A 25,138-nucleotide genomic window follows, 5' to 3' on the forward strand; every position below is an offset into this window, starting at 1 on the left:
TAAAGAGAGATAATGAAAACTGAGACACATGATACAAATTAGAAACAGATATATACAAAATCATATACAAAAAGATCTGTATCTAGTATCCATACATCTCTCTTCTCTCTCTCTCTCTCGCCCACACACATTCAAGAAGAAAAAAAAGATTGTTTATTAATTCATGGGACCATATCGTCTCTGTAGCTTACATTCGACCCTTTTCGTGGACTACACGATCTGTCTCTCTCTCATTCTCTCACACTCTCTCATTCTCTCTCTCTCTCTAAAAAAGCTTTAGTCCTTTCTCTCCTTTTTCTTGGAATTAAAAGGTTGAACCTTTACTTTTTTTTTTCTCCCCTCACTATCGATCGATCTTCTCATTCAGCCAAAAAATGGAGGATCATCATACTCAGTATGGTATACCGGAGCTCCGGCAGCTCATGAAAGGCGAAGGGAGGACGATTACGACGGCATCACCGTCGACTTCTTCTCATTTTCCCTCTGATTTTTTCGGTTTCAACCTCGCTCCTGCTGCGCCGCCGCAACACCACCGTCTTCATCAGTTCACTGCTGATCATCAGGAGATGGGCTTCTTGCCACGTGGCATACATGGATTGGGTGGGGGTTCTTCAACGGCTGCAAGTAACAGTAACTTAAACGCGAGCACTAGTGGTGGAGGAGTTGGGTTTAGTGGGTTTCTCGACGGAGGAGGTTACGGCGGAGGCGGAGGAGGAGACGGCGGGGGAACGGGGAGATGGCCGAGACAAGAAACCCTAACTCTGCTGGAGATTAGATCTCGTCTTGATCATAAATTCAAAGAAGCTAATCAAAAAGGACCTCTCTGGGATGAAGTATCTAGGTTTGCCTCACTTACCCTCTCTCGATTTTACCCTAATCTCGTTCTCTCTCTTTTTATTTTCCGTTTTTTTTTTGTCGTAAAAACATTGAGAAAGAGAAAAAAACTTTATGCATATTTCTCAAACCTCTTCATACTACAAGAGTTTGATAACTTTGATTCGTTGATAATGTCTTAGTTTAAAGTTAATCATATAGGAAACAATTAGTTTCCAATTGAGGAAATTAATAACATTTGTTGCTGAACACTGAACAGCTTCCTTCTTTAAAAATATATATTTTAAAAAAAAACTTTGAGTATTTTGTTTTATGGGTTTTCTTTCAGATTTGAAAAGATTTGACCTTTCATACGCTTTCTTGTTAAATATTAGACCTTTCAAGTGAAAATCCCGAAGACAAGTTTAATCTTTTTTAATTTATTTCTGCATTGATAACTAGAAAGAATGTGACCTCAACACTTCCCTTGGTATCCTCAATTTCAACATACTTTTTCAGCTGATCAATATACACACATATTGATGTGTATCTACAGAGTGGTCAGTTTCATACAATTTCTTTAGGCGTCGTTTTGTTTTGGTCAAGAGAATGACCAGACCTTGGCAGTTTCAGTTAAGACACTACCAGGTGCTTTAAAAACCCAAAAGGGTAAAACATAAACAAGAGTAAAACAAAAAGATTCATTTTCTTCTTTGACTTTGATTAATTTATTTTTCTCCTTTTTTACTGATAACTTCTGATTCATCTTTCTTAGCTTCTGAAGATATGTACCCTCTTCTTTTGTGTAACTACGCATAGAAACATGTTCTTGTGCTAAACTATTAGTCCACTAGTATAAGCCTCGAAAACAATATTGGTCCGAAAGTTATAACCAGTGTATGTTAGAAAAAAACAAACTTTATGTGGGTCACTATATCTAATCTAAGAAAATACACCATACAATGTTATTTATATACATAAACACACACACACATATATATATATATATGCATGAAAATAATGAATATGAATATCGTATGAACAGTCAATGATTCAAAGCTAGTTTTAAAATTAGGGCACTGCTTCAAATTTCAATCAAAAACATGAACTAATGTACTCTTTCTTATTCAATTTGTTTTTAACATATAGGATTATGTCAGAGGAACATGGATACCAAAGGAGTGGGAAGAAATGCAGAGAGAAGTTTGAGAACCTTTACAAATACTATAGGAAGACTAAAGAAGGCAAAGCCGGAAGGCAAGACGGTAAACACTATAGATTTTTCCGGCAACTCGAGGCGCTCTACGGTGACTCCAACAACTTGGTTTCTTGTACCAATCACAACACACAGTTCATGAGCAATGCTCTTCATGGTTTCCACACTCAAGCCGCTATGAACGCTACCACAACAACGTCCAACATTCATAACGTTGATAGTGTTCATGGTTTTCATCATCAAAGCCTTAGTCTTTCTAACAACTACAACTCCTCCGAGCTGGAGCTGATGACTTCGTCTTCTGAAGGGAATGATTCTAGTAGTAGAAGGAAAAAACGGAGTTGGAAAGCTAAGATCAAGGAGTTCATTGATGTGAACATGAAAAGGTTGATAGAGAGGCAAGATGTTTGGCTTGAGAAGTTGACAAAGGTTATTGAAGACAAAGAGGAACAAAGGATGATGAAAGAAGAGGAATGGAGAAAGATTGAAGCTGCGAGGATCGAAAAAGAGCATTTGTTTTGGGCTAAAGAGAGGGAGAGGATGGAAGCTAGGGATGTTGCGGTGATTGAGGCATTGCAGTATTTGACCGGAAAGTCGTTGATAAAGCCGTTATGTTCGTCCCCAGAAGAGAGGATCAATGGTAATAATGAGATCCAAAAAAATAGTGAGAATCAGAATGACAACGGAAGCGATCAAACGATGACTAACAACGTTTCTATTAAAGGAAGTGGTAGCTGCTGGAATGAGCAAGAGATCATAAAGCTTATGGAGATAAGAACAAGCTTGGACTCGGCTTTTCAAGAGATATTGGGAGGGTGCTCGGATGAATTTCTATGGGAGGAAGTCGCGGCGAAATTAATTCAGTTAGGGTTTGAGCAGAGAAGTGCCTTGATGTGCAAGGAAAAGTGGGAATGTATAAGCAATGGAATGAGGAAAGAGAAGAAGCAAATCAACAAGAAAAGGAAGGAGAATTCGTCCAGCTGCGGCGTGTACTATCCAAGAAACGATGAAAATCCTATCTACAACAATCAAGAAAGTGGATATAATGATAATGATCAGCATCATCAGATGAATGAACATGGTAATGTATGTTCGTCAACATCAAACGCAAACGCAACCGCTGGAAATCCGAGCGGCGCAATGGCGGCTGGTACAAATTGCTTCCCATTCTTCATGGGAGATGGAGATCAGAATTTGTGGGAGAGTTATGGTTTGAGGCTAAGTAAAGGAGAGAACCAGTGAGTGAATTTCTCCCAACGCAGGAGAAGACGAGGTAGAAGGTGATGATCATGTGGTTAACTAATTCTTTTGAGTTAGCTATGTATGAGATAAACCTTGACTTAACTATTATAGATATATGTCACACTGTGCTTAGAATGAAGGGATACACTTTCTTGTGCCTTAACGAATTATATGTCAGCATGTATAAGATGAAAGTCAAATGAAAGTATGTTTTAACTTTTAACCAATGATTCATATGTTTTTAATGTATTTATTTTGTAAGACTTTTTTTTTATATCAATCATTTTTCTAGTATTCAACTTTAATCCCAATATCTATGGTAATTCAAAGATCGCATCACCTTAGATCAATTTTTATAAAGATAATTGGGATTTATTTTTCACACCCAAAGGCATAAGACACGCAAAGCCCGACAAGACATATCATAGGAATAGGATAACTCAAAAAATCTAATCATGTTTGTCTTGAAACCACTTCACATTTAAGTGTATTCCTCGTGACCTTTAAATATGGTATTCTACATTATAAATATTCATACTTGTTATATCAGCAAGACATTTCCCCAAATTAAACCAAAATTTCCGGGGGTTTGAATTATTAAATATTTTGATAACTTACATGAAGGAATTGATTGTGCCCATACTTCAATGCTTTTCTTAGGAAGATTATTTATACATTCGAGAGCAATAACATATGCCAGACGGTTCTTGCCCATTGGTTTCACGATATGTTAATGTTGATTGAGGTGTGAGACCGATAATCATTTTCTTTGAATGTATTTTAGTTAGAGTTATACTCTAGAAAAATCTGTATATATTAAAGAAACAAAAGGATTTGTGATGCTTTGTCTTTTAAATTTGGCTTGGTTACGATATTCATTTATTAAAATAATAAAAACGTAAAAAAAAATAATTTCTATTCAGTTTTGGTCCAACTTTTCTGCTATGGTTTAGTTCATAACATTTTAAATGGATCAAACCCTTCTACCGACTTTTTTTTATTATTTGATTGTTGTAAATCGGGAAACTTGGTTAAAATTTGGTATAGAGGACTTAACATAATTAATGTGTGTACATAAATGGAGATACAAAGAAAACATACATAGAAGGCTAGAGATGTAAATTTGGGGTAATCCTAGAGAGAGAGAGAGAAAGAGAGGGACAGAGAGAGTTATGAAGATGGAGACAGAGAGGAAGAGTAGTGAAGTAAGCTCTGGTCGATTCAGTGTGTTGATGGTCAGAGAGAAAGTAACCATTTGCCTTTATCTCTCTCCATGATCTCACTCTTCTCCTTTTGTCCCTATTCCCTATAGAGACAGTGAGACACGAGCACGAGTCAATACAATCCTTCGTACGTACACATTATTGATAATGTTGATTAATTCTGAATTGTCTCTATTCTCATTTAAGTGTTTGTTCATTTTATGGGTTCCACACAAGACCAGTCCCATTTCTAGAGTTGGATGATTCTTCTAGTCAAAACTTTATTAACTGTTTAATTTGGATATAGATGTTGATATATGAATAAGGAAAAGATCTTGGTTGTTTTGTTTCATTAATGCTGTGTCATATAATTTGTAGAAATATAGAGAACACGTCACACAATAATTTTTGATTCTGAAGTTTAGAGAAGAAGGCAGAGTTCGTTGACGAAAGATAAGGTAATTACTATAACAAGGTGGTAAGTTTAAGTTTGAATAGGTTTATATTATCAAATGAAAAAGTGGAGGTGTTGCATTTTTTGTAAGAAAAGTTTGGTCTAAAATATTAAATATCCCATTAGGAAAAAAAATAGTATCCAAAAAGGGGATAGTAGACTTGTAGTAAATAAGACGACTGAAGTTAGAGTAAGACTTCTTCTAACATTATCCATCGCTGAACCATTAAAACTGTTTTCATGACCCTATCTTACGTTCAGTCACTGCCATTGTCTCTCTATTCTGTCCACCCTAGCTACGAGTAGACACATCATCACCTCATTATATGAATTTCTTTTTTTTTTTTAATATTCCTTTCATTTAACCTTCATACTTTTTTTCGTTTGATATTTTTAGTACATAACGTATATAATTTTCCGGATAATATAGGATGGAAGATTTGAAGGATAATAAAAAGGAGACATACGTTATCAAAGTAAATTTAAGAAATGTACGTCTATAGAAGTAGGAGCTAAATTACAAATATATATTAAACTAGAGCGCAAAACCGAGGGCAAAGACGCAAAAATTGAACAGTCAAAGGATAAAAAAATAGATTCACACTAAGCAGAGGGTAAAACCCTATTTATGAAACAAACTATGGGAAAATTGGCAAACATAAAGTAGTCTGAGGGTAAAACCATAAATATAAAACAACCAAAGGGCATACAATAATTACGAAACCGAGGGTAGAGGCATAAATATGAAGCAATCAGAGTATGAAAACCGTATTAACTATTGAACAATAGATAAATATTAAATGTGGACAATGTAAATATTTAGGATTTGTTATTGTTTCATTTTCATTTTACTTTGAATAATATAGTTTTACTTTCTTTACAAAATTAAATAACTAGAAATAAAAGGAGTAACAAAAATTACGACGAACCATAATTATATTTAGTAGATGTAACTTATACAATTTTTAAAAATAATTAACTTTACAAAGATTACTCATTATTACAACAAAATTTCCCCATGAGAAAAGAAAAACGAACTTATATCCCAGGCTAATATCACATACCCCCAATAAAAAAACAAAAAACAAATAATTACACCGATATCCACATAAATAACCAAATCAGCAAAAATATATGGAAATAACCAAGGAGACCTTTTAGTATTTGTAGTCTTTGACGTGAAGGCTCTCGGAAGCACCTTCACCGAGCTGAGCATCACCCTTGTAGGCACCAATCGTTGCCTCAGAGTTCGCCTTGGCTCGAGCCAAGAACGCGTTTTGAGCCTTTTCAACATTCTCCTCTTTACCTCCCCAAGCCTTGAGCGTACTCTGCTGAAGCGCACGTCCATACGAAAACGTCAAGCTCCATGGTTTCTTACCTTTGAGCTGATTAATGGCGTTTAAGTTCACAGTTGCTTCTTCCTCACTCTGTCCTCCAGACAAGAACACAACGGCTGGAACCGCGGCAGGGACAGTCCGTTGTAAAGCACGGACTGTATGCTCTGCGATCACCTCTGGTTTAGCCCTGGAGCTACAGTCGGAGCCTGGAGTTACCATGTTCGGTTTTAAGAGTGTTCCTTCTAAGATCACATGGTGATCATTAAGAGCCTTGTAACAAGCTGCGAGGACTCGTTCTGTGACGTAAGCACATTTCTCAATATCGTGAGATCCGTCGACAAGGATCTCTGGTTCGACAATGGGGACGAGACCGTTCTCTTGGCAAATGACTGCGTATCTCGCTAGACCGTAAGCGTTCTCGTGGATGGATAACTCGGAAGGCTCGTTGGCTCCGATTTTGAGAACGGCACGCCACTTGGCGAAACGTGCACCGGCTTCGTAGTATTTCTTGCAACGGTCTCCGAGTCCGTCGAGGCCAATGGTTGTGGTTTCGCCGTCTGTACCAGCGATCTCGACGGTTCCTTTGTCGACTTTGATACCTGGAAGCACTCCAGCTTCTTTCATTACATCAACAAATGGTTTCCCTGTAGCATAATTCAAGAACTTCAATGATCAAAAGGGTATACACAAATCATTAACTTGATATCAGACCACAAGAAAGCATTAGAAAAAGGTTCTTTTATTGAGTATTACCTGAAGCTGTTTTCTGGTAGAGTGTTTCCTCGAAGAGGATGATACCACTGATGTATTGGAGAGCTCCGGGAGTGGTGAACAAGAGTTCACGGAGAGCACGTCTGTTTGATTCAACGTTCTCCACGTTGATGCTTGCGAAACGTTTTCCGATTGTCCCTGTGGATTCATCTGCCGCGAGAATACCTTTCCCTGGAGTACCGATGTAAGCGGCATTGGCGATGAGCTCATCTGTCGAGAAAAATACGAAATGACCAGATTTAGATGAAATTGATTTAGGGATTGAACAGCCCTCGAGCTATGATCGAAACAATTTGTGACAGTAAGAGACGAAATTTCGACAGAGAATCACGATTGACGAGAGGCGCAGAGAATCAATTCAAGTAAACTATCCGCAATCATAACAAGTAAAATGCCGGACGATCAACGAATCGGTGGATCGAAATATTTAAATAACGGTGATTCCAAATTCGAACTACGAAAGACGAATGAAACCGGATAAATCGAAGGATCAACAATGAGGTGTTGGTGACATTTACCGGCGAATTTGGATTTGAAGCACGACATTGTGTACACAAAAAGAAGCGGCGGCGACGGCGACGGAAAAGATCGTTCCGATTGTGAATGTGAGAGAGAGAGAGAGAGAGAGAGAGAGAGAGATGAGACCGATTTAAAATTGAGGAATGGAATGGGCCTTTGGGCTTTAAATAGTAAAAGGCTGCGTTGGAGACGCATACGGCGAGGAAAATGGAGTTTACGAGAGGCCCGTCGAAATTGTCGCTTGCAACTCCAATGACCAATAGAAAATATCGCTTCGCCTGTGATATTGTAGTTTTCTATTTTTTTTTCTTTTCTATTTTTTTCTATTTTTTTAAATCCTATATTGCAATGGAATATAGTTCTATAAATAAAATTCCAACGATTTGTGTATTTTAAGCTTCTGTAGATGGACCAAAATATTTCCTTTCAGTTTTAGCATCTGCTTAAGTAATAAGTATATGTGTAGTCACATACTGACATGTAAATGATAAAATATACGACAAAAAATGATAAAATACAAATTGTATGTTTGACTGGAGAATAATAACAAAAATTATGGAACTCGGATAAATTCTGGTGGTTGCGGCCGTGAAGCACGTGAACTTATCCCCGCATGTTGATCAGAATATTAAAACTAAAAGTAATAATATTGAATTATTAGATATATTAAATTTAATAACAAAGAAGATTATAAAAATAGGAGAGTGGAAGTCTCAAACATGTGGGCCTAAAGGAGAGTCCACCATCTACACTTGTTAGCGTCATCCATGACGACATTACAATATTACAATATTTTTTATATTCTTTTTAATTTATTTTCCCGCCTACGCCATCATATACTTTGATTTATCCATATACTTTTCCGTTGTATCAATCGATTATATCAACGGTTTGTCGACGAAAACAAAAAAATATATCAATCGATTCACATTTTTTTCGGATAAATAATTTTTAGTGTATTTCCAAATTCCAAAAACAAATATTTGCCAAAACCATACAATTTAACTTCAGAATAATTATTTTTTTTGTTAGGTGAAAACACTCATCAGTAAAATAATGGTGACATTGCAAAAAGCACAAACCAAAAAAAAAGAGTTATCTTTTTATATATGTGTAATAAGTACCTCCGGAGAAAAAAAGAAAAAAAAAGGATTATGAGAAGAAACTAAAAAGCTATCACCTACGGCTCATTTCAACGGATCTAAAACTATCCGACCCGAGATTTTTATACGGGCCGGGTGATAACCCACCATCTTCCTCAAGTACCCGTTTTTCTCTACTCCAAATCCTAAACGCAACAAAAAGCATCGCCACCGTTAAAACCAACGCAAGCACAGCGAGCACAGATATCCCAACCGTCAACCCCACTCGACTTTTTTTCTTTCCTACACTCTCATGTATCTTAAAATAACCCACTTTACTCGCATCCGCAACGCCCAGCATCGTCTGGATCGGGTAATTAATTAAATAACAAAACCCGGACCCGTTATTATAAACCGACCCGAAACACTTACAATCCTCAACACACATCCCCTCACACTCTCCCAAAGACGACATCGTTTTGTGATCCATCAATTCCTTAAACGGCACTTCAACGCCTCCACGTCTCACCACTTTAAACTTGACCTTCTCATCGCCGCCGCAAAAATCCGCCGGCTCCGAAGTCGAGACGTGAGTACACTCTCCGTTCACCGCCGTGCCGTTGTCAAGACACGAGCATCCCGACCCAGGCGTGCAGAGACTGTATGGACCACATGGATTCGGGAGATCGCAAGTTTCGCGGATGGCTTCGTAGTTCAATGCCCATTGAGATCCATCCCAGAGATATCCCCGGAGATTTCCGTCTGATTCTAATCGGAGAATTAGAAGACCGTTGACCGGCCGTTGAAAACTGTTGAAAGCTTCGACGTCGATTGGAGTGTTTCCGATTTGGTACATACCGAGATATCCATTCGGGTTGATCCGGGCGAGAATCGGACCCGATCCGTCTTTGACTTTGGCCTTGGCTTGAAGAGCACTGTGTTTCCAGTAAAACTGTTGAGAATCTTCGCTGACTTTAGAGTATAATCCGATAAAATCCCTGCCTAAACGCATCGAATACAAGCCGTTGGGTGAAACCAAAGCCATGGCAGATGTGAAATTCTGGTTCTCCACAAGGGTGTTTCTTGGAAAATCAAAACTCTCCCACTCTACGGACGACGATTTCACCACCTGGAGATTCGAGTCGTTACGTAGAACGAGTCGGTCTCCATTGGTATGAGTTGACCATTCTACCCTCGAAGAAGGATCGGAAATGACGAGGCTGCCATTGAAGATGAGTTTCGTCTTATGCGACCAGCTGGCTGAACGGGTCGGGTCGAAAACCCAGAGTGGATCCGTTAAGTTCGGGTGGGTTACGGCGAGGGAGAGGCGTGACCTGTTTACTCGTAAGAATCCGAAGGTAAAGTTTCCGCTCGGGTCAGTGAGGAGTGGCTGGAACAACTCGACTGACGAGTCCGGTTTAGCCTCGAAGCCTTTCATTAGCTCTAGAACCGGTTCGCTCGCGTGGACTCGATGCCAATTATGAGAACAAACTAAGAAAACGAACAGCAAGAGAAAACGAGTCACGCGTGAGCTTAAACTTAAACCTTCCATTTTTGGAAATTTGAAAGAAACAGAGAGAAAGAGAAAGAGGTTTTTAGTTCACGGAAATGGAAAGAGATTGTGATGTTTGTGAATTCGTTCATGCAGAGAGAAAGAGAGAGTCCATGGCATCATCTCACTTGAAAATATATATAGAGAGACGCAGATAGGTATATAAACATTAGTATAATGATAAACGGGATAAAATATGTTTTGCCGGTAATATAATATGAAAGAAAACAATATTAAACGGCGTCGATGTCGTGGGACAAATAATTAAATATTTGAAGTTGTGATATGAGAAAGATATGGTTGCCTGGTGGGAAATATCAGGAGGAAATGTTATCATCATACCAACCATTAACCATTACCCGCTAGACGCAAATGGACCAGTTGTACAATGCGCTAAAACCAAATTATTTTAAATAAAATCTTGAGTAAAGACAAATTATTGCACGCACTAAGCATGTGTCAGAGTCAGTATGTGTTTATAAGTGTATACATACATAGGTAATGGTTAACTTGATAGTATGTTTCAAGGTGTTTATTAATTTATATTTGCCTATGGTTTTTACGAATTTTCTTGATCGCGATTTGGCCAGCCGTATGTGGCAGCTAATTAGCAAAAGACAAACTAATTAAATAAATAGTATGTGAACTATTTTTCTTGTATTTTTCTTTATGTTTATTTTAGATTTCATACAAACGAGAGATTATGTAAACAGTAGGCAAGGCTGTCCAAATGTGATCGACCCAGGCGCGCCTGAATCCGAAAACATGTTTGCATACACAAATTTATGAAATGCCTTACAAATTGACAAGGGAAATCTAGAAGATTAGGTGTTAAATGGAATGGAGTTAGGACAAAAGTCGCACCAAATCTTAGAGGGTCAAAAGATTCAAGCTCTTCATTAGTTTCTCTCCATTTACCTGTCAGGCCGTTGAATCTCTCTCAAGTCGCAGCTTTCTTTTCAGAGAGCTGTAGCTGCAACTTGCAATCTTATTTACACCAATTAAAACTTCTGGACCATGGATGATACAGGCATGCGTTATGTCAACATAAAATGAGTTTGATGCATGAAATTGCATATTAGGTTCGCATATAAATATAATTTGAACACAACATCAAATTTTACTTCTCAAACAAACAAACAAAAATTATTCATAGGGTGTCCAAAGGTGGAACAAGTAAAAATGAATTCGACTTCAAATTTAAAACCGTACATATACCAATTAGACCGAACTACAATCAAATTAGTCTACAATGTAGTTTGGTTGAATATTTATACTATACGTTAAAGTATACTTTTGATAGAAACTAATTTAAACAAAACATAATTAAATTTTTTGAACTAAACGAGACCAAACTATCTAGTCTTCTCCTATAGAAATGATAATGTCTTTTTGGATATTAGTATAATTTTTGCATTCATATACAAGAAAAGTTCAAAATGATTTATATCACAATGATGGGTGAGTTATTATCAAGTCACATGGATTGACTTTGAAAAGATTCATTAAATGTGAGGAGTTGACTTATTGGCGGGAGGATATGTGTGAATGTATCGTAAGTTCGTAACTAGCGCATCCAAAGTCTAACCAGTTGAGATTTTGACTTACTTTCTCTATTTATTTAAAATAAATATTTTATTTATTAGTATTTGTTTGTGTTGACATCATTTAAGTTCAACCATGCAACAACTCTTTTGTTACCTTCCCTCCGTTTTCCTTCCTTTAAGAATCCAAACCCCCCAATAGTTTATTTTCATTCCAAACCTAATCGCCGTTTTATCTATGTTGACGCCGTGCTTACCTAAGAAAAGAAAAACATCCGCCTACAGCATCTAAATAAAGTTCTTTTAAAAAAAAAATGAAAGGGGCATTTTTTTTATCAGTTTCTTTTCATTGGCCTGAATAAAATAAATATAGAAACACCATCTCGTTGGGTAAGCAAAAAGATGGGTCTTCCACCGGGCTTCCTAAGTAACAAACAAAATACGGAAATAATTGTTAATCGCTTTTTGAAAAATTGGGTAAGCAAACAATTCTTTGTCTTGATTACTATGAAAAATAAGGAAACAAACTCACTACAAGAAAGAGGGGCTTTTCCGTCGAATTATTACGACGATTCGTAGTCGTCGTAAATTTACGACGACATTACGTCGTATTTACGACGATCAAAAATTTCGTCGTAAATTCGACGTAAAAAATAACCCTCGTAAAATCGTCGTAATGTTACGACGATATTACGACAAGATTACGACGAATTTTATTTCGTCGTAATCTTGTCGTAATATTTACATCGATAATACGACGAATTGTCCTCTATCTTGTAATTGACGTAAAATCAATGTAAATGTGATGTAAATTTTATTTCGACGTAAATTTCATGTAAAAATGCAATGGTAATATGTTGGTAACCAAACAAAAAATTCTATATATACCTCTTCTTCTCTCATTATTCCATCAACCCAAAAAAACATATAAAGACACAAATTTTTTGAGTCTTTGAATGTTTAAGTAAAATTTTTAGTAGTTGAAATTTCTATCAAATTTCAGAAACAAAAAGTCAAATATTTGTTTTTGAAATATAATGTCTATATACGATCTACGAAAGTGGATGTATACGCCCAAAAATGGTGATGGGTCGTTGACTGAAGACTTCAAAAACGGATTGGAAATATTCATGTACCAAGCCGGCCTTCTGGAAACTGTAATTGAAAGCGGCAAAATGTATTGTCCTTGTGTGAAATGCAAAAATAGGAAACATATTCTTATTGACACTGTCTGGCAGCATTTATTGAATAGAGGGTTCATGCCCCAATACTTTATTTGGTATCAGCATGGAGAGGGATATGGTCAAAGTAGTGGTCAGATGGCTGCACGGAGTACTAGTAATCATCAAGAACATGTGGATTTTGTAGCGTCCAATGATTATCAAAGTAGTCAAGTTCAGGGTGAAGATCATGATAGGATGCATGAAATGATTACTGATGCATTTCATGAAACACATGCTGATACTGTTGAGGAGCCCAATGCAGATGCGAAACGCTTTTATGATATGTTAAACGCAGCAAAGCAGCCTCTGTACGAGGGATGTAGGGAAGGTTTATCAAAATTATCATTGGCAGCTCGGATGATGACAATAAAAACAGATCACAATCTATCTGAAGTTTGCATGAACGATTGGGCAGATCTTATTAAAGAGTATTTGCCAGATGATAATTTGGCTGCTGAAACGTATTATGAAATTCAGAAGCTGGTTTTTAGTCTTGGATTGCCTTCTGAGATGATTGATGTTTGTGTTGATAATTGTATGCTTTTTGGAGAGATGATGAGAAGCTTGAAGAATGTCGTTTCTGCCAAAGCCAAGATATAGACCACAAATTGCTGGGCGTAAGAAGATTCCTTACCAACGAATGTGGTATCTTCCTATCACTGATAGGTTAAAAAGACTATATCAATCCGAACGGACAGCTGCGTCGATGAGATGGCATGCAGAACATTCACAAACAGATGGCAAAATGACTCACCCGTCTGACGGGAAATCTTGGAAACATTTTAACACCGTACATCCAGACTTTGCTAGGTCTAAGCGAAATGTTTATCTTGGTCTTTGCACTGACGGGTTTAGTCCATTTGGTATGTCTGGTAGGCAATATTCATTATGGCCTGTGATTCTTACGCCATATAACCTTCCTCTAGATATGTGCATGCAAAGAGAGTTTTTGTTTCTAAGTATATTAGTCCCTGGTCCAAATCACCCGAAGCGGGCACTTGATGTGTTTTTGCAACCACTCATACATGAGTTAAACCAGTTGTGGCATGTTGGAGTACGAACATATGATTGTTCGAGTGGTAAAAATTTTACGATGCGAGCGGTGCTTATGTGGACAATAAGCGATTTCCCGGCATACGGAATGCTATCAGGTTGGACAACGCATGGGAGGTTATCATGTCCTTATTGTCTTCATAGGACTGATGCATTTCAGCTTAAACATGGTAGGAAAACCTGTTGGTTTGATTGCCACCGTCGGTTTTTACCACCAAACCATCAATATAGAAGAAATAGGCGTTTGTTTATAAAGAACAAATTGGTTCGTCTCCCTCCACCAGTGTACCTAACTGGAGTAGAGCTTGAAGCGCAAATAGATCATTGGGGTGGACTTGAAACGGTCCCCCTTGGAGGAAATTGGCACACTCCTGCGAATATGCCTGACGGATATGGGGTTCATCATAATTGGCACAAGAAAAGTATATTTTGGGATCTGCCTTACTGGAAAGATCATTTGCTTAGACATAATCTTGATGTTATGCACATTGAGAAGAATTTTTTCGATAACATCATGCATACTGTTTTGAACGTCCAAGGAAGAACCAAAGACAGCGTTAAATCACGGATGGACTTACCCGATATATGTAACAGAATTGAGTTGCATATGGTGAGTAATGGGAAAGCACCTGTTCCTGTATTTCGGTTGGGTGCTGAACAAAAAACAGCTTTGTTTAATTGGGTATCATCAGCCGTGAAATTTCCTGATGGATATGTATCTAATCTGGCTAAATCTGTGGATAAAGGACAAAAGTTTTCAGGGATGAAAAGTCATGATTGTCATGTGTTTATGCAACGGTTACTTCCTTTTGCGTTTGCTGAACTCCTACCGGGACATGTCCATGAGGCACTAGGAGGCATTGGAGCTTTCTTCCGTGATCTAAGTACAAGGACATTATCAGAAGATGTAGTTGCACAACTGTCTACAAATATTCCAATATTGTTGTGCAATTTAGAGAAAATATTCCCACCTGCTTTCTTCGATGTTATGGAACATTTACCTGTACACCTCCCTCATGAAGCAGAGTTGGGAGGACCTGTTCAGTTTAGGTGGATGTATCCGTTTGAACGATTTATGAAGCATTTGAAGGGTAAGGCCAAAAACTTAGCAAAAGTTGAAGGGTCTATCGTGGCGGGAAGTCTGACAGAAGAGATTTCTCATTTCACGTCTTATTACTTTGCTCCAAAGGTTCGTACACGCATGATTTGAACGTTTCACTGTAACATTTGTCAAATTTAAATTTTTGTTTATATAAGCTTCTTGTTTTCATTTCTTGGGGACCCGGTTAGAAAATTTATCAAGTGATCCACCATACCTCTATAATATGAAGATTGAAAATTTGTTTATGTGTTGACTTGAACATATGTTGACTTTTACGACGAATTTACGACGATTATTAAGAAATCGTCGTAACTTCGTCGTAACATGCAAACCCTAAACCCTATAGGGTTTAGCTTTCCCAACTTACAAAATGGTTTTTGGGTTCATTTTCCTAAGTAAACTGATGTATTATATAAGGGTCTGTATTGTAAGGTTCAAGAACTTGTAGAAATGTGGTTTTTATTACGACGAATTTACGACGAATGGGAGTAATCGTCGTAAATTCGTCGTAATATACCATCGAGATTACGACGAAGTGTAACCCCTAAATCTTAAAATCAATCTTTTATGGGGTTCTGGGGGGGATTTTGATGAAGAGAATGAAATGGCTTACCATCTCATAAGGTAAAACAACTTTCTAAACAAAAAAAAAAAAAATTCTAAAATTGACATATATGTGTTTATCAAGTAATCTTAAGGTGTTATATACATTTACACAAGATGTATGGATTTATCTTACATCTTACTAAAACCTTCATTAAGTTATGTAAACATGTTAGAAAGTTATACACACCACATTTATCATGAATAGACATGCTTGTATGTCCTTATGGATGTTTCAATTTTTGAATTTCATCAGTTTTGTATAGTTTGTCGTTAATTCGTCGTAATATTACGACGAATTTACGACGATATGTGTATACACAGCCATTTTAATTTTAATGATTTATACGATTCGTCGTAAATTGGTCGTAATGTTACGACGAATTTACGACGAATAACACGGATCGTCGTAAATTCGTCGCAAAGTCCAGATACACCCACGTGTGTTTGTCTTATTCGCTTTGTGTACGGTGGGAACTTTGCGACGAATTTACGACGAATTCGTCGTAAATTCGACGTAACATTTACGTCGAATTTACGACGAATATAAATTCTATATATAGGACCTCACCCCTTCCTCATTTCGTCGCTCATCTCTCCTTCCTCTCTCGTTGTCTCTGCTTCCTCCTTCCCACCTCCTCCTTTCGACGCAGAAAAAAAGGTAAATAATTTTTTTTAATTATTTCAAATTATAATAATTTTAAATAGTTTAGAAATTCAAACGGTTTAGGTCGGGAATTAGTTTAGGCTCGGAATTTGTTAGATTTAGGATCAGAATTTGTTAGATTAAGGATCGGAATTTGTTAGATTTAGGATCGACATTGTAATTAATTTGAAAAATAATTTTTTTCCGTTTTGCAGACGATGCCTCGACGGAAGACGCATTACATCAATTTCATGGCGGACGGACATTCTTCCCGGGCGTCTGCCTCGGGAAACACCGAGACCGATGTCCCTTCCTCATCTTCCGGAGCCTCTCAGGTTTCGAATACCGCGGAGCCGTCTCCACCACCGCCTCCACCACCGCCTCCACCACCGCCTCCTCCACCGGCTCCCGAACCGGTACCCGCCCCGGCTGCCGAACCGGTACCCGTCCCTCCTCATCCGTATGCCCAGTTTACGGTTGAGGATTTACTAGCCTTACCGGGACGGGGGGCTTTACGACGTCTGGTTCCCGGAAAAGCGGAACCAGGCTCATTTTGGTAAGTAAACTTTTTTGTTTTTTATAGTTTTTAAATTAACGCTTTAATTTACTTAAATATTAATGTAATAATTTTTTTTTTGTTTCATAGGTTTACTTTGGATAATTGTGTCGGTCGGAGCGTTTCCGACTGCATTAAGAGTCATTTCGTGGAGCCGCACTACAATTGGAGCAAGGTGTCGCAAGAGACGTGCGACACCTGGTACAAGTGCTTCGCGGTAATATTTTTAAATATTATTTATATCATTTTAAATTGTTTTAAATTTAATTAATCTTACTTTTATATTGTTTATCTAATTTTTTGTTTTCTTTTGCAGCAACGGTGGAATTGGGACATCGGGATCAACGAGACGGTCCGCGATGCTTTCGTGGAAAAGGCGAAGAAACGCCTAGTCAACACCGTTTCCGATTGGAAGCGGAAATGGGAGACCGACGGCGACGACGCAAAGCCGAGCTCCATGTCCACTTGGTGTTGGAACGGGTTGAAGGCGTATTGGGTGGACCCGCATGCCCAAGCCACCGCTGCTAAGTGTTCGGCCGTCCGAAACCGGGTCGATCCGGTGACTGGTGAGAAGTTAGTGACCCCGCACACTTCTGGCCAAGTATCTTTTGCGGGAAGACGTCTCATGATGGTAAGTAATTAAATATAATTTATTTCATTATTATTTTAATTTTATTTATTACTATAATTTATTAAATATTTTTGACTAATAATGTTTATTAATTGGTAGGCCGAGGAGAACGGAGGAGAACTACCTCCAATGACGAAGCTCTTCGAGACCACTCACCGGAAGAAGGACGGGAGCTTTGTCGACGCTCGGTCCGAGGAGATCTACAATGCCGCTATGCAGCGGATCGCCGAGCGGGAGACCCAGGCCACACTTGACGGTACTATCCACGTACCGTTGACCGTCGCTGAGCAAGACCAGATTTTCGAAGAGGTATGATCTATTTCAATTTTTTAAAAATTTATTATATTTATAATTACTTCATAAATAATTAACGTTTTTATTTTCCATTTGTAGGTCGCTCCGAAGAAGAAGGGCCAAACATTAGGGATGGGCTCTATTAGAGACTGTCCTGCCGCCACGGCTTCCGGATTCCACCGCCCGCAGGATCCGCAGCTTCGCCAGGAGCTTGCTACGGCCAATGCTGAGATCACCACTCTCAGGCATGAGCAAGTGGCCCAGAAGCAGGAGCTCACCGAGATCCTTGATCTCTTCGACATCATTGCGGAAGCGGTTCCGCAGTTGGCCACCGCAATCCGAGCGAGGCAACAACGAGCACGGAGGGTTTTTGAGACCGGAGCTACTTCGGGTACTGGACCCTCGGACCCGCAGACGCAGGGCGGTCAGACTTCGGCTCCGGTCCCAGCAGTGACGGGCGGTCAGTCTTCGGCTCCGGTAGTGCAGACGGAAAACGTCGGTCCAGCAGCGACGGGCGGCCAAGACGGAGAGCTTCCTCGTGACGTCGATCTCAACCTCGACGATTACGACTTTGTATAGATTAGGTTTTTTGTAAAAAACAATTTGTAGTAATTTTTTTTTATTTATAAATTATTTTTGAATTTAAATTTCAAATTTTTTCTATTTTTAATTTTTTTATTATTTAAAAAATTCATTAATTAAATTTAAATCGAATTAAATAATTAATTTATTAAAATCGAATTAAATCGAATTAATCGACGTAAATTCGTCGTAAATTTACGTCGATCTAACGTCGAAAAATTTAACGACGAATTTACGACGAATATCTTTACGTCGGATTTACGTCGAAAATTTACGACGATTTAACATCGATAATTAAAAATTTATTTTTCCCTTAATTGAAATTCTTCGTCTCCTAATCGTTGTTAAATCGATGTAATTTTACATCGATTTTACGTCGTTCTTATGATGGAGTTATTTCGTTGTACATCCGTTGGAAATTTTACGTCGCATTTACGACGAATTGTTTCCGACGATTTTACGACGATTTTCCGGAGTTGGTAATTTTACGACGATTTTACGACGATTTGGGTTTTACGACGATCGTTTTACGACGAATTGTAATTCGTCGTTAATTCGACGTAAATGTTCTTTTACGTCGAATTTACGTCGATATCTGCCGACGTAAAAGCCGATCTTTCTTGTAGTGACTGTCACGAATCGCGACTATATAAGCTATTCAACCTCGTGTCTCTCTCTCTCTATCTAATCACGTTCCAAAACCCAGCGACTTTTAATCTCTAAATCAAGCAAAAATTTTATAAAAAAAAAAAACATGTTCTAATGTTATTTACCCCCAACTTTTCCGTTGATTATGATTGTATATCCTTCCCACCCGTAGCCATTGATCACAGTCATAGCCGCTAGGATGTTGTGACGTAGCTCTCTCACTTACCTGGATTACTACTCTCAATTAATCGCCCAGAAGATATGATGATGAAAAAAAAATAGAAAAAGAGATGTTGACAGTGGGATTTGAACCCACGCCCTTTCGGACCAGAACCTTAATCTGGCGCCTTAGACCAACTCGGCCATATCAACATTTTGCTATTATGGTTCCCTAATATACATATATATATAACAGAAAAAGAACTTTACATAAAACAACAGAGAGCTCAGAAGACTGATTAAAAAAGAACAAAATTACAATTTTAAAGCACATTAAGAGTATAATCTTCGTCAACGTTAAAATCTAATTAATTTAGTTCCACTTAAATTATAGAATTGTTCATGTTATTACATTTATAAAAAAAAAACAAAAATCAGCCACAACGAACCAATATAAATGCTTTCAAAAACCAGATTAGGCAGAATTTACAAAAATTGCAATCAAATCATTAAAGCATTAATGACAAGGACTACCACCAAAATCAAAGTTAAAGTCGTGAGGGTCTTTTTTATTGTCTGTTTTTTTCATCGCAATTGATGTAATGAATGGACACAGCACAATTCTTATCTAAGACAAAAACGATACGTAAACCTAAAAGTTTTTATTAGAATCTCGATTTGTCTGCTTACTGCAAAATAGAATACGATAATGACTCCCGTCAAGTAATCAAATTTGGCTCGTGATCTATTCTATATTCTTTGCCACACAAAATTGGTTTTGTCAAAGATAGATCCACATTCCTAAATGATGTGACGCTATTGTAAGCTTTAACTGAGACTCATATCATTAACTTTCGCGGTTCAAGATTCCTTTTTGCATTATTTTACATAACTTTTAGGTTATTTTTTTCAAATATCAGTGATTCAGTGCGGGAGTATATATTGGTGATTAAAGTACAGAAAACCAATTAAAATCCGAACTGTATACGGAGAAAGTATAAAGACTCACAGTTTATAAAGGTTATATGTGAAGCTAGTCTTGAAAAAGTTTACATTTACATAACCAAAAACAAAACAATGGGAAACAAATTAAAGGAAGAGGAGACTTAGAGACATGAATAATAGTATAGTAATTTTGTGTAACGTCAAAAGAGAGTGCGTACGTTTTGCTTTTGGCATTACATTACACAATCAACGAGGAAGAATCTTTTTTTTCTCGTGGGTGGGATATCGCCAAATGAGTTGTGCCAACTAGAAAACAATTACATGTTAAAAGTAGCACTAGTAAAGAACATAATGAGTAATTACCTTACTAATTAGTCTATTTCAAAAACAATTTTTTCTTTGGAAGAGGAGAACTCATAACTAGATTTTGTAAGTAAATAATTGTAAATAGTTGATGTCTAGATGTTTCGTTTAAAAGATCGAATTTGATTGAAATTCTTTTCTGAGAAAACGCAAAACTAGATTTGAATATGAGTTCTCTTTGAATATACCAAATGTAATGTTGATACAAACTCTCTGTAACAAGAGGTTGTCGTCTAGTTGTTTTGTCGGGTTGATGAGTTACTCACTCTTTTTTTTTGGGTTCACATATGAAGTTACTGACTCATTTCTCTCTAGATGTAAGGGTTTTTATAAGATGGGATCCACTCCACAACACACTAGAGATGGGCATAAACGTAAATGTAACGAGCATGTGAGAGATCTACACGTATATTTAAACTTTGACTGTTCTTCTTCTTCTTCCTCTCTGGAAAAAATAATCTAATAAAAAATGGAGAAGAAACTTGGGATTATGTTCTTCCTTTTTGCTCTTCTTCTTCTTCAGTTATCTGGGATTCGTACAGCTCAACGTCCTTTGCAAGTGGATAAAGAAGGTACTCTATGCCATATATATACACCCATGCATCATCATGCATGTCTATGATATTTCATATATCTATGTTGAATGTATATGCGTATACGAATTGACGAATTCACAGGCTTAATTAGGACTTTTGGTGTATGTATACTATATACTTAGATTTGTAGTGCGGTCGTTTGGAAAATATTGTTAAGTTAAACCACAAAAAGAAAATATTGTTTCCGAAACAATGAGAGTTATTGTTCTTTTTAAGCGGGGATCAAAATTTGCTTTATAAATATAAATCTATGACAGATCATTCAGAAATTTAGAGCTTGACACTTTCAAAGATCTTAATGTGAATCGTCGAACTTGGATCATACTCGATAAAAATCTAGCCAATAATCGCACTTGGATGGCTTTGAATTTAAGAGTTCTTTCGATTTTGATGCTCTTGTTGTTGATCTCTCTCACCAATTTTCACATAAAGGAAACACGAATAATAATTGGGCTTGGGCTACACAAGCAGATAAGGCATCCGAGGTTGCCCAAGAGTTATCGCATGTAAACCACTTTTACCCATCTTATGTTTTTATTCAATAAAATTTGTTTTTTTTTTTGGTCCTGAATTGTGGTTTATATATATAAGCTGATGGGAGAAGAGAAGTGTGAGGAGACCGATGAAGAGTGTATGAAGAGAAGGATGATCACTGAATCTCACTTGGACTACATCTACACTCAAAGCCACAACAAGCCTTAAGTATCCCCACCTTTATTTATTCATTTATCATCATTAGTATTACTATTGAAATTTAAAATGTACCAATTAGTATGAGTAATTCAAAACTAACTCTAAAGTGTTTGTTATAAAACTAGAGGTAAAAGAAAAAATAAACAAAAGAATCGTATTGTTGCAACAAAATATAAATGTAAAACAAAGAATGTCATTTAAACTCTAAAGAGTTGTACTGTGATCTTGGTTGTATGCGAATATGTGAGATAATTTTATTTTAATCACATTTGATAAAAATGTTTAGAACATTTTCTGATTTTATAAAACGTTTTTGTTTAGTACAAACGAAAAAAAGAAATTTGTTTACAAATAACGCAAAAAGAAAAAATGACTTGGCGGGAAAAAATATAGATGTAAAACAGAGTCTGAAGCTAAGAAACTATGTTTTCCGGTCTGTCACTTGTATAAATTATAATGGGATGGTACCAACTACCAAGACATAAAACATACCTGGAGGCTGGATCATGAAGATTTATTTTCCATGGATGATATGGTGATAAGTATCAATAAAACCATTCCTCAGAGAAGCAAGGTTCCACTACAGACCTGCAACATTCGATTACTCCAGCAGATAAAACCTATGTAGTTAGAAGTTAGAACCCCCAAAAACACAGAACAAAAGGATAGTACTGTGTTGTTATCCGCTAAAATTAAAGTTAAGAGACACAAATTCTGAATAAGAAGGGCACAATCAAACTCATTAATTATCTATATATATATGTATAAATGTGCATTCAAAATGAAATAATCAATTAATAGTTCAATTTTTGGTTTAAACTATATGGAAGCTCTTTAAGGATCATCTGTTGGCATATTATCATCACCAGTTGGCCAACTGAAATCTGCAGCAAACTGTTCCCAACATACATCAGGCAAACCACCAGTTGCTGTTTCTGCAACAGAACCAAACTCTGAGACAGTATAGTCCACTGTGTTTCCCCATACATCCAGCGTAGTAGCATCGAAACCCATACTCCATGTCTCTTCTTGTTTGATAATAGCATCTACTTCTGCAGGAGATGAGAATGAGACTAAGTTATCTGGAATCATCATCTCTTCTTCTTCTGATGGATTCATCAAGTTCTTGCCTTTCGGATCGGTTCCTTCTTGTCTCGAGAGTGGGAAGTTCTCAATCTCTTCGTCAGACATTAACAATCTTTCCCAGTCATCAGCTTCATACTTCACAATCTCACCTCCTGTTGGAGAATCTTGATGCTTGATGAACTTCCTTCTCGCCTTTTCAGATCCAAGAGCTCCTCCTCCTCCTCCTCCTTTGAGATTCTTAAGACGTTCCAAGAAACCCGGGTTCTGAAACAACTTGGCCAAGAAAGAAAGCAATTGCTTCTGCCGTTGCTCTGCAGCTCTCAGCCTCTGGTTCACAGTGTCCATGTGGCGAGCTGTGCCTCTGTGGTGCTGCTGAAGCTCTACCATTTCCTCCATCAATGCACGCCGCTCTTTCCTCAGCTTCTCTATCTCTCCTCCGACCTCTGTAGGTGACCCTTGGCTTTGGCTGCTGCTACTGCTGCAAGTTTGGTTGGATTGTGGTGATCGACGACGATGAATGTTCTTCAGAAGATGCTTCTTGCCTCTAAGGAATGCCTCGTTAGCGAACTCCCACTTGTCAGTATCAATCTTTCGGAATCCCTGAACACATTTCAACCCCAAAAAACGACTCAAGAAAGAATAACAAAAAGTTAAATACCTCAACACAATCACATCAAGATCGCACCAGCAGAATGGGTCTGTGTAATCATCATCAGAAGATTCTAACGTTTAAGAGCGAAGAACGTAGGAGTAGTTTCTTAAACCAGATTTCTCCATTAACAAGAAACCATAGTTATACAAGAGTATTTGATCATCTCATCTCAACAAGATTACATGAGCAGATAATAGGATAAAATATACAACAAAAGCCAGAATTTATTGGTACAAAATTCATTGTTACATGGTGGAGATTGCACAAATCCCAAAAAGAAACACAATTACAGATATTTACAATTATAAAAGAACCAGTTCAAGAATCTATACAATATGTTTTTGTTCATCAAAAAGATTACAGAAACATAGAAATATAAAAAACAAAGAAATTGAAAGAAGAAACAGAGAAAGAAAGAACAAAACGGGTAAAAAGAAGAATGATCATTCAAAAGAAGAATCTATCTAAATATCTAATCAAGAAAACAAAAGCAGAGAAACAGATTAGTCCACATTACAGGGGATACCCACATAAGTGTTAAGCTGTCTGACGAAGCTGGAGAAATTGTTGTGTTTGAAATTCTTAGGGAGTACGATTCTGGCAAACTCGAGTGGGTCCCAAACCACGAAACTCGCTCCGGTCAGTCCCCAAGATATAACCGGGTCGAGTCTCGGGTCATCCACCAAATCGTATGTCTTCGATAGAAACGGCGGAATCGGATTCCCCTGCAAGATCGGGACTGGAGAACACATGTCTGTGTCGACGTAGAGAGACCCGGGTATGGTGGATTCGGGTCGGGTCGAAACGGGTAATGAGATTGGAGTGGGTTTGGTAACACCATCTTTTTCTGGTCTCATTTGAAAACGGAAAATGATAAAGTTTAGGGAGATGAGAGATAATCGTGTGTATAATCAATGGTTAAGAAAATGGATTAAACGGGAGGATGAGAGGTTTAAGGGTTTATAAAGGTTAGGGAAGGATGTAACCGACAAACTGTAGTGAGATATGCTGAAAAAAATCTGGGGAAAGAGAGGCGGTGCGGTGGGTCAATTCTCGCCACCGTGGATTCATCTTTTTCGTCATCTTCCATCGATTATTCATTCGCTGATGAAAATCTTTAAGTAATTTTGGACTTTTTTTGTGATAGAAATTTCACCGCCGACACTGAAAGTTGTTTCCTTTGCAGCTTCTCTCTGTTTTATTGCCTGAAGGAGAGAGTGCTGAGATGGTGGGTCCTACGTAATCTTAGATATTTAGAGAAAGGAGTGATTTTGCGTGTTTGCCAGGTCAGCTTTTCAAGTGGACCCTCCTTAATGTAATTTTTGATTTTGCTTCTCGATATTTTTTTTTTTCAATTTAAATATTGTATTGAGTCCTACAATTTGATTTACGCAATCCTATTGGTCACCAGACCATCAATCAGTTTCTGTTTTTGTTTGGTTTATATAATTGTTATGAAAAACGAGTAAATAAAGTCGTTTTCAAAAGACAATTATAGTGGAGGTCAAATACTTTGGAGCCAAGGCAACAGAAATGACTTGATAGATATTTTGAGTCCCTTTTGTGTTCACAAA

At 37.5% G+C, this 25,138-nt stretch overlaps 5 protein-coding genes and 1 non-coding gene across 7 annotated transcripts; 2 read left to right on the top strand and 4 right to left on the bottom strand.

The window, feature by feature from the left end:
• The first annotated feature begins 203 nt into the window (after positions 1-203).
• Positions 204-3,460, top strand: LOC18017916 (trihelix transcription factor PTL). Of its 2 annotated transcripts, XM_024156300.1 has the most exons (3): positions 204-841; positions 1,963-2,669; positions 2,754-3,460. In XM_024156300.1, the coding sequence occupies exons 1-3, from the start codon at positions 375-377 to the stop codon at positions 3,269-3,271; spliced, it is 1,692 nt and encodes a 563-aa protein (XP_024012068.1). In that variant the 5' UTR covers positions 204-374; the 3' UTR covers positions 3,272-3,460. The 2 variants fall into 2 exon arrangements, with proteins under 2 accessions (XP_024012068.1, XP_006398825.1); XM_006398762.2 differs by having other exon boundaries at positions 1,963-3,460.
• Positions 3,461-5,854: 2,394 nt separating this feature from the next.
• Positions 5,855-7,670, bottom strand: LOC18017917 (fructose-bisphosphate aldolase 4, cytosolic). Its single transcript, XM_006398763.2, has 3 exons — positions 7,554-7,670; positions 7,018-7,245; positions 5,855-6,908 (listed from the first exon to the last, which is right to left on the bottom strand). Exons 1-3 carry the CDS (start codon positions 7,579-7,581, stop codon positions 6,085-6,087), a joined length of 1,080 nt encoding a protein of 359 aa, XP_006398826.1. The 5' UTR covers positions 7,582-7,670; the 3' UTR covers positions 5,855-6,084.
• A 962-nt stretch (positions 7,671-8,632) lies between these two features.
• Positions 8,633-10,509, bottom strand: LOC18017918 (PAN domain-containing protein At5g03700). Its single transcript, XM_006398764.2, has one exon. The coding sequence runs from the start codon at positions 10,186-10,188 to the stop codon at positions 8,731-8,733; it is 1,458 nt and encodes a 485-aa protein (XP_006398827.1). The 5' UTR covers positions 10,189-10,509; the 3' UTR covers positions 8,633-8,730.
• Positions 10,510-19,361: 8,852 nt separating this feature from the next.
• TRNAL-AAG lies at positions 19,362-19,442 on the bottom strand. Its single transcript has one exon. It is a non-coding gene; the product is annotated as a tRNA-Leu (tRNA).
• Positions 19,443-20,885: 1,443 nt separating this feature from the next.
• On the top strand, positions 20,886-22,030 carry LOC18017919 (putative phytosulfokines 6). The gene is made up of 3 exons (XM_006398766.2): positions 20,886-21,109; positions 21,566-21,639; positions 21,725-22,030. The coding sequence occupies exons 1-3, from the start codon at positions 21,007-21,009 to the stop codon at positions 21,833-21,835; spliced, it is 288 nt and encodes a 95-aa protein (XP_006398829.1). The 5' UTR covers positions 20,886-21,006; the 3' UTR covers positions 21,836-22,030.
• A 528-nt stretch (positions 22,031-22,558) lies between these two features.
• Positions 22,559-24,724, bottom strand: LOC18017920 (heat stress transcription factor A-3). Its single transcript, XM_006398767.2, has 2 exons — positions 24,095-24,724; positions 22,559-23,512 (listed from the first exon to the last, which is right to left on the bottom strand). The coding sequence occupies exons 1-2, from the start codon at positions 24,419-24,421 to the stop codon at positions 22,661-22,663; spliced, it is 1,179 nt and encodes a 392-aa protein (XP_006398830.1). The 5' UTR covers positions 24,422-24,724; the 3' UTR covers positions 22,559-22,660.
• Positions 24,725-25,138: the final 414 nt, after the last annotated feature.

The sequence above is a fragment of the Eutrema salsugineum genome, unplaced genomic scaffold, assembly GCF_000478725.1.
Source record: "Eutrema salsugineum unplaced genomic scaffold, Eutsalg1_0 scaffold_2, whole genome shotgun sequence".
Classification (NCBI taxonomy): Eukaryota; Viridiplantae; Streptophyta; class Magnoliopsida; order Brassicales; family Brassicaceae; genus Eutrema; species Eutrema salsugineum.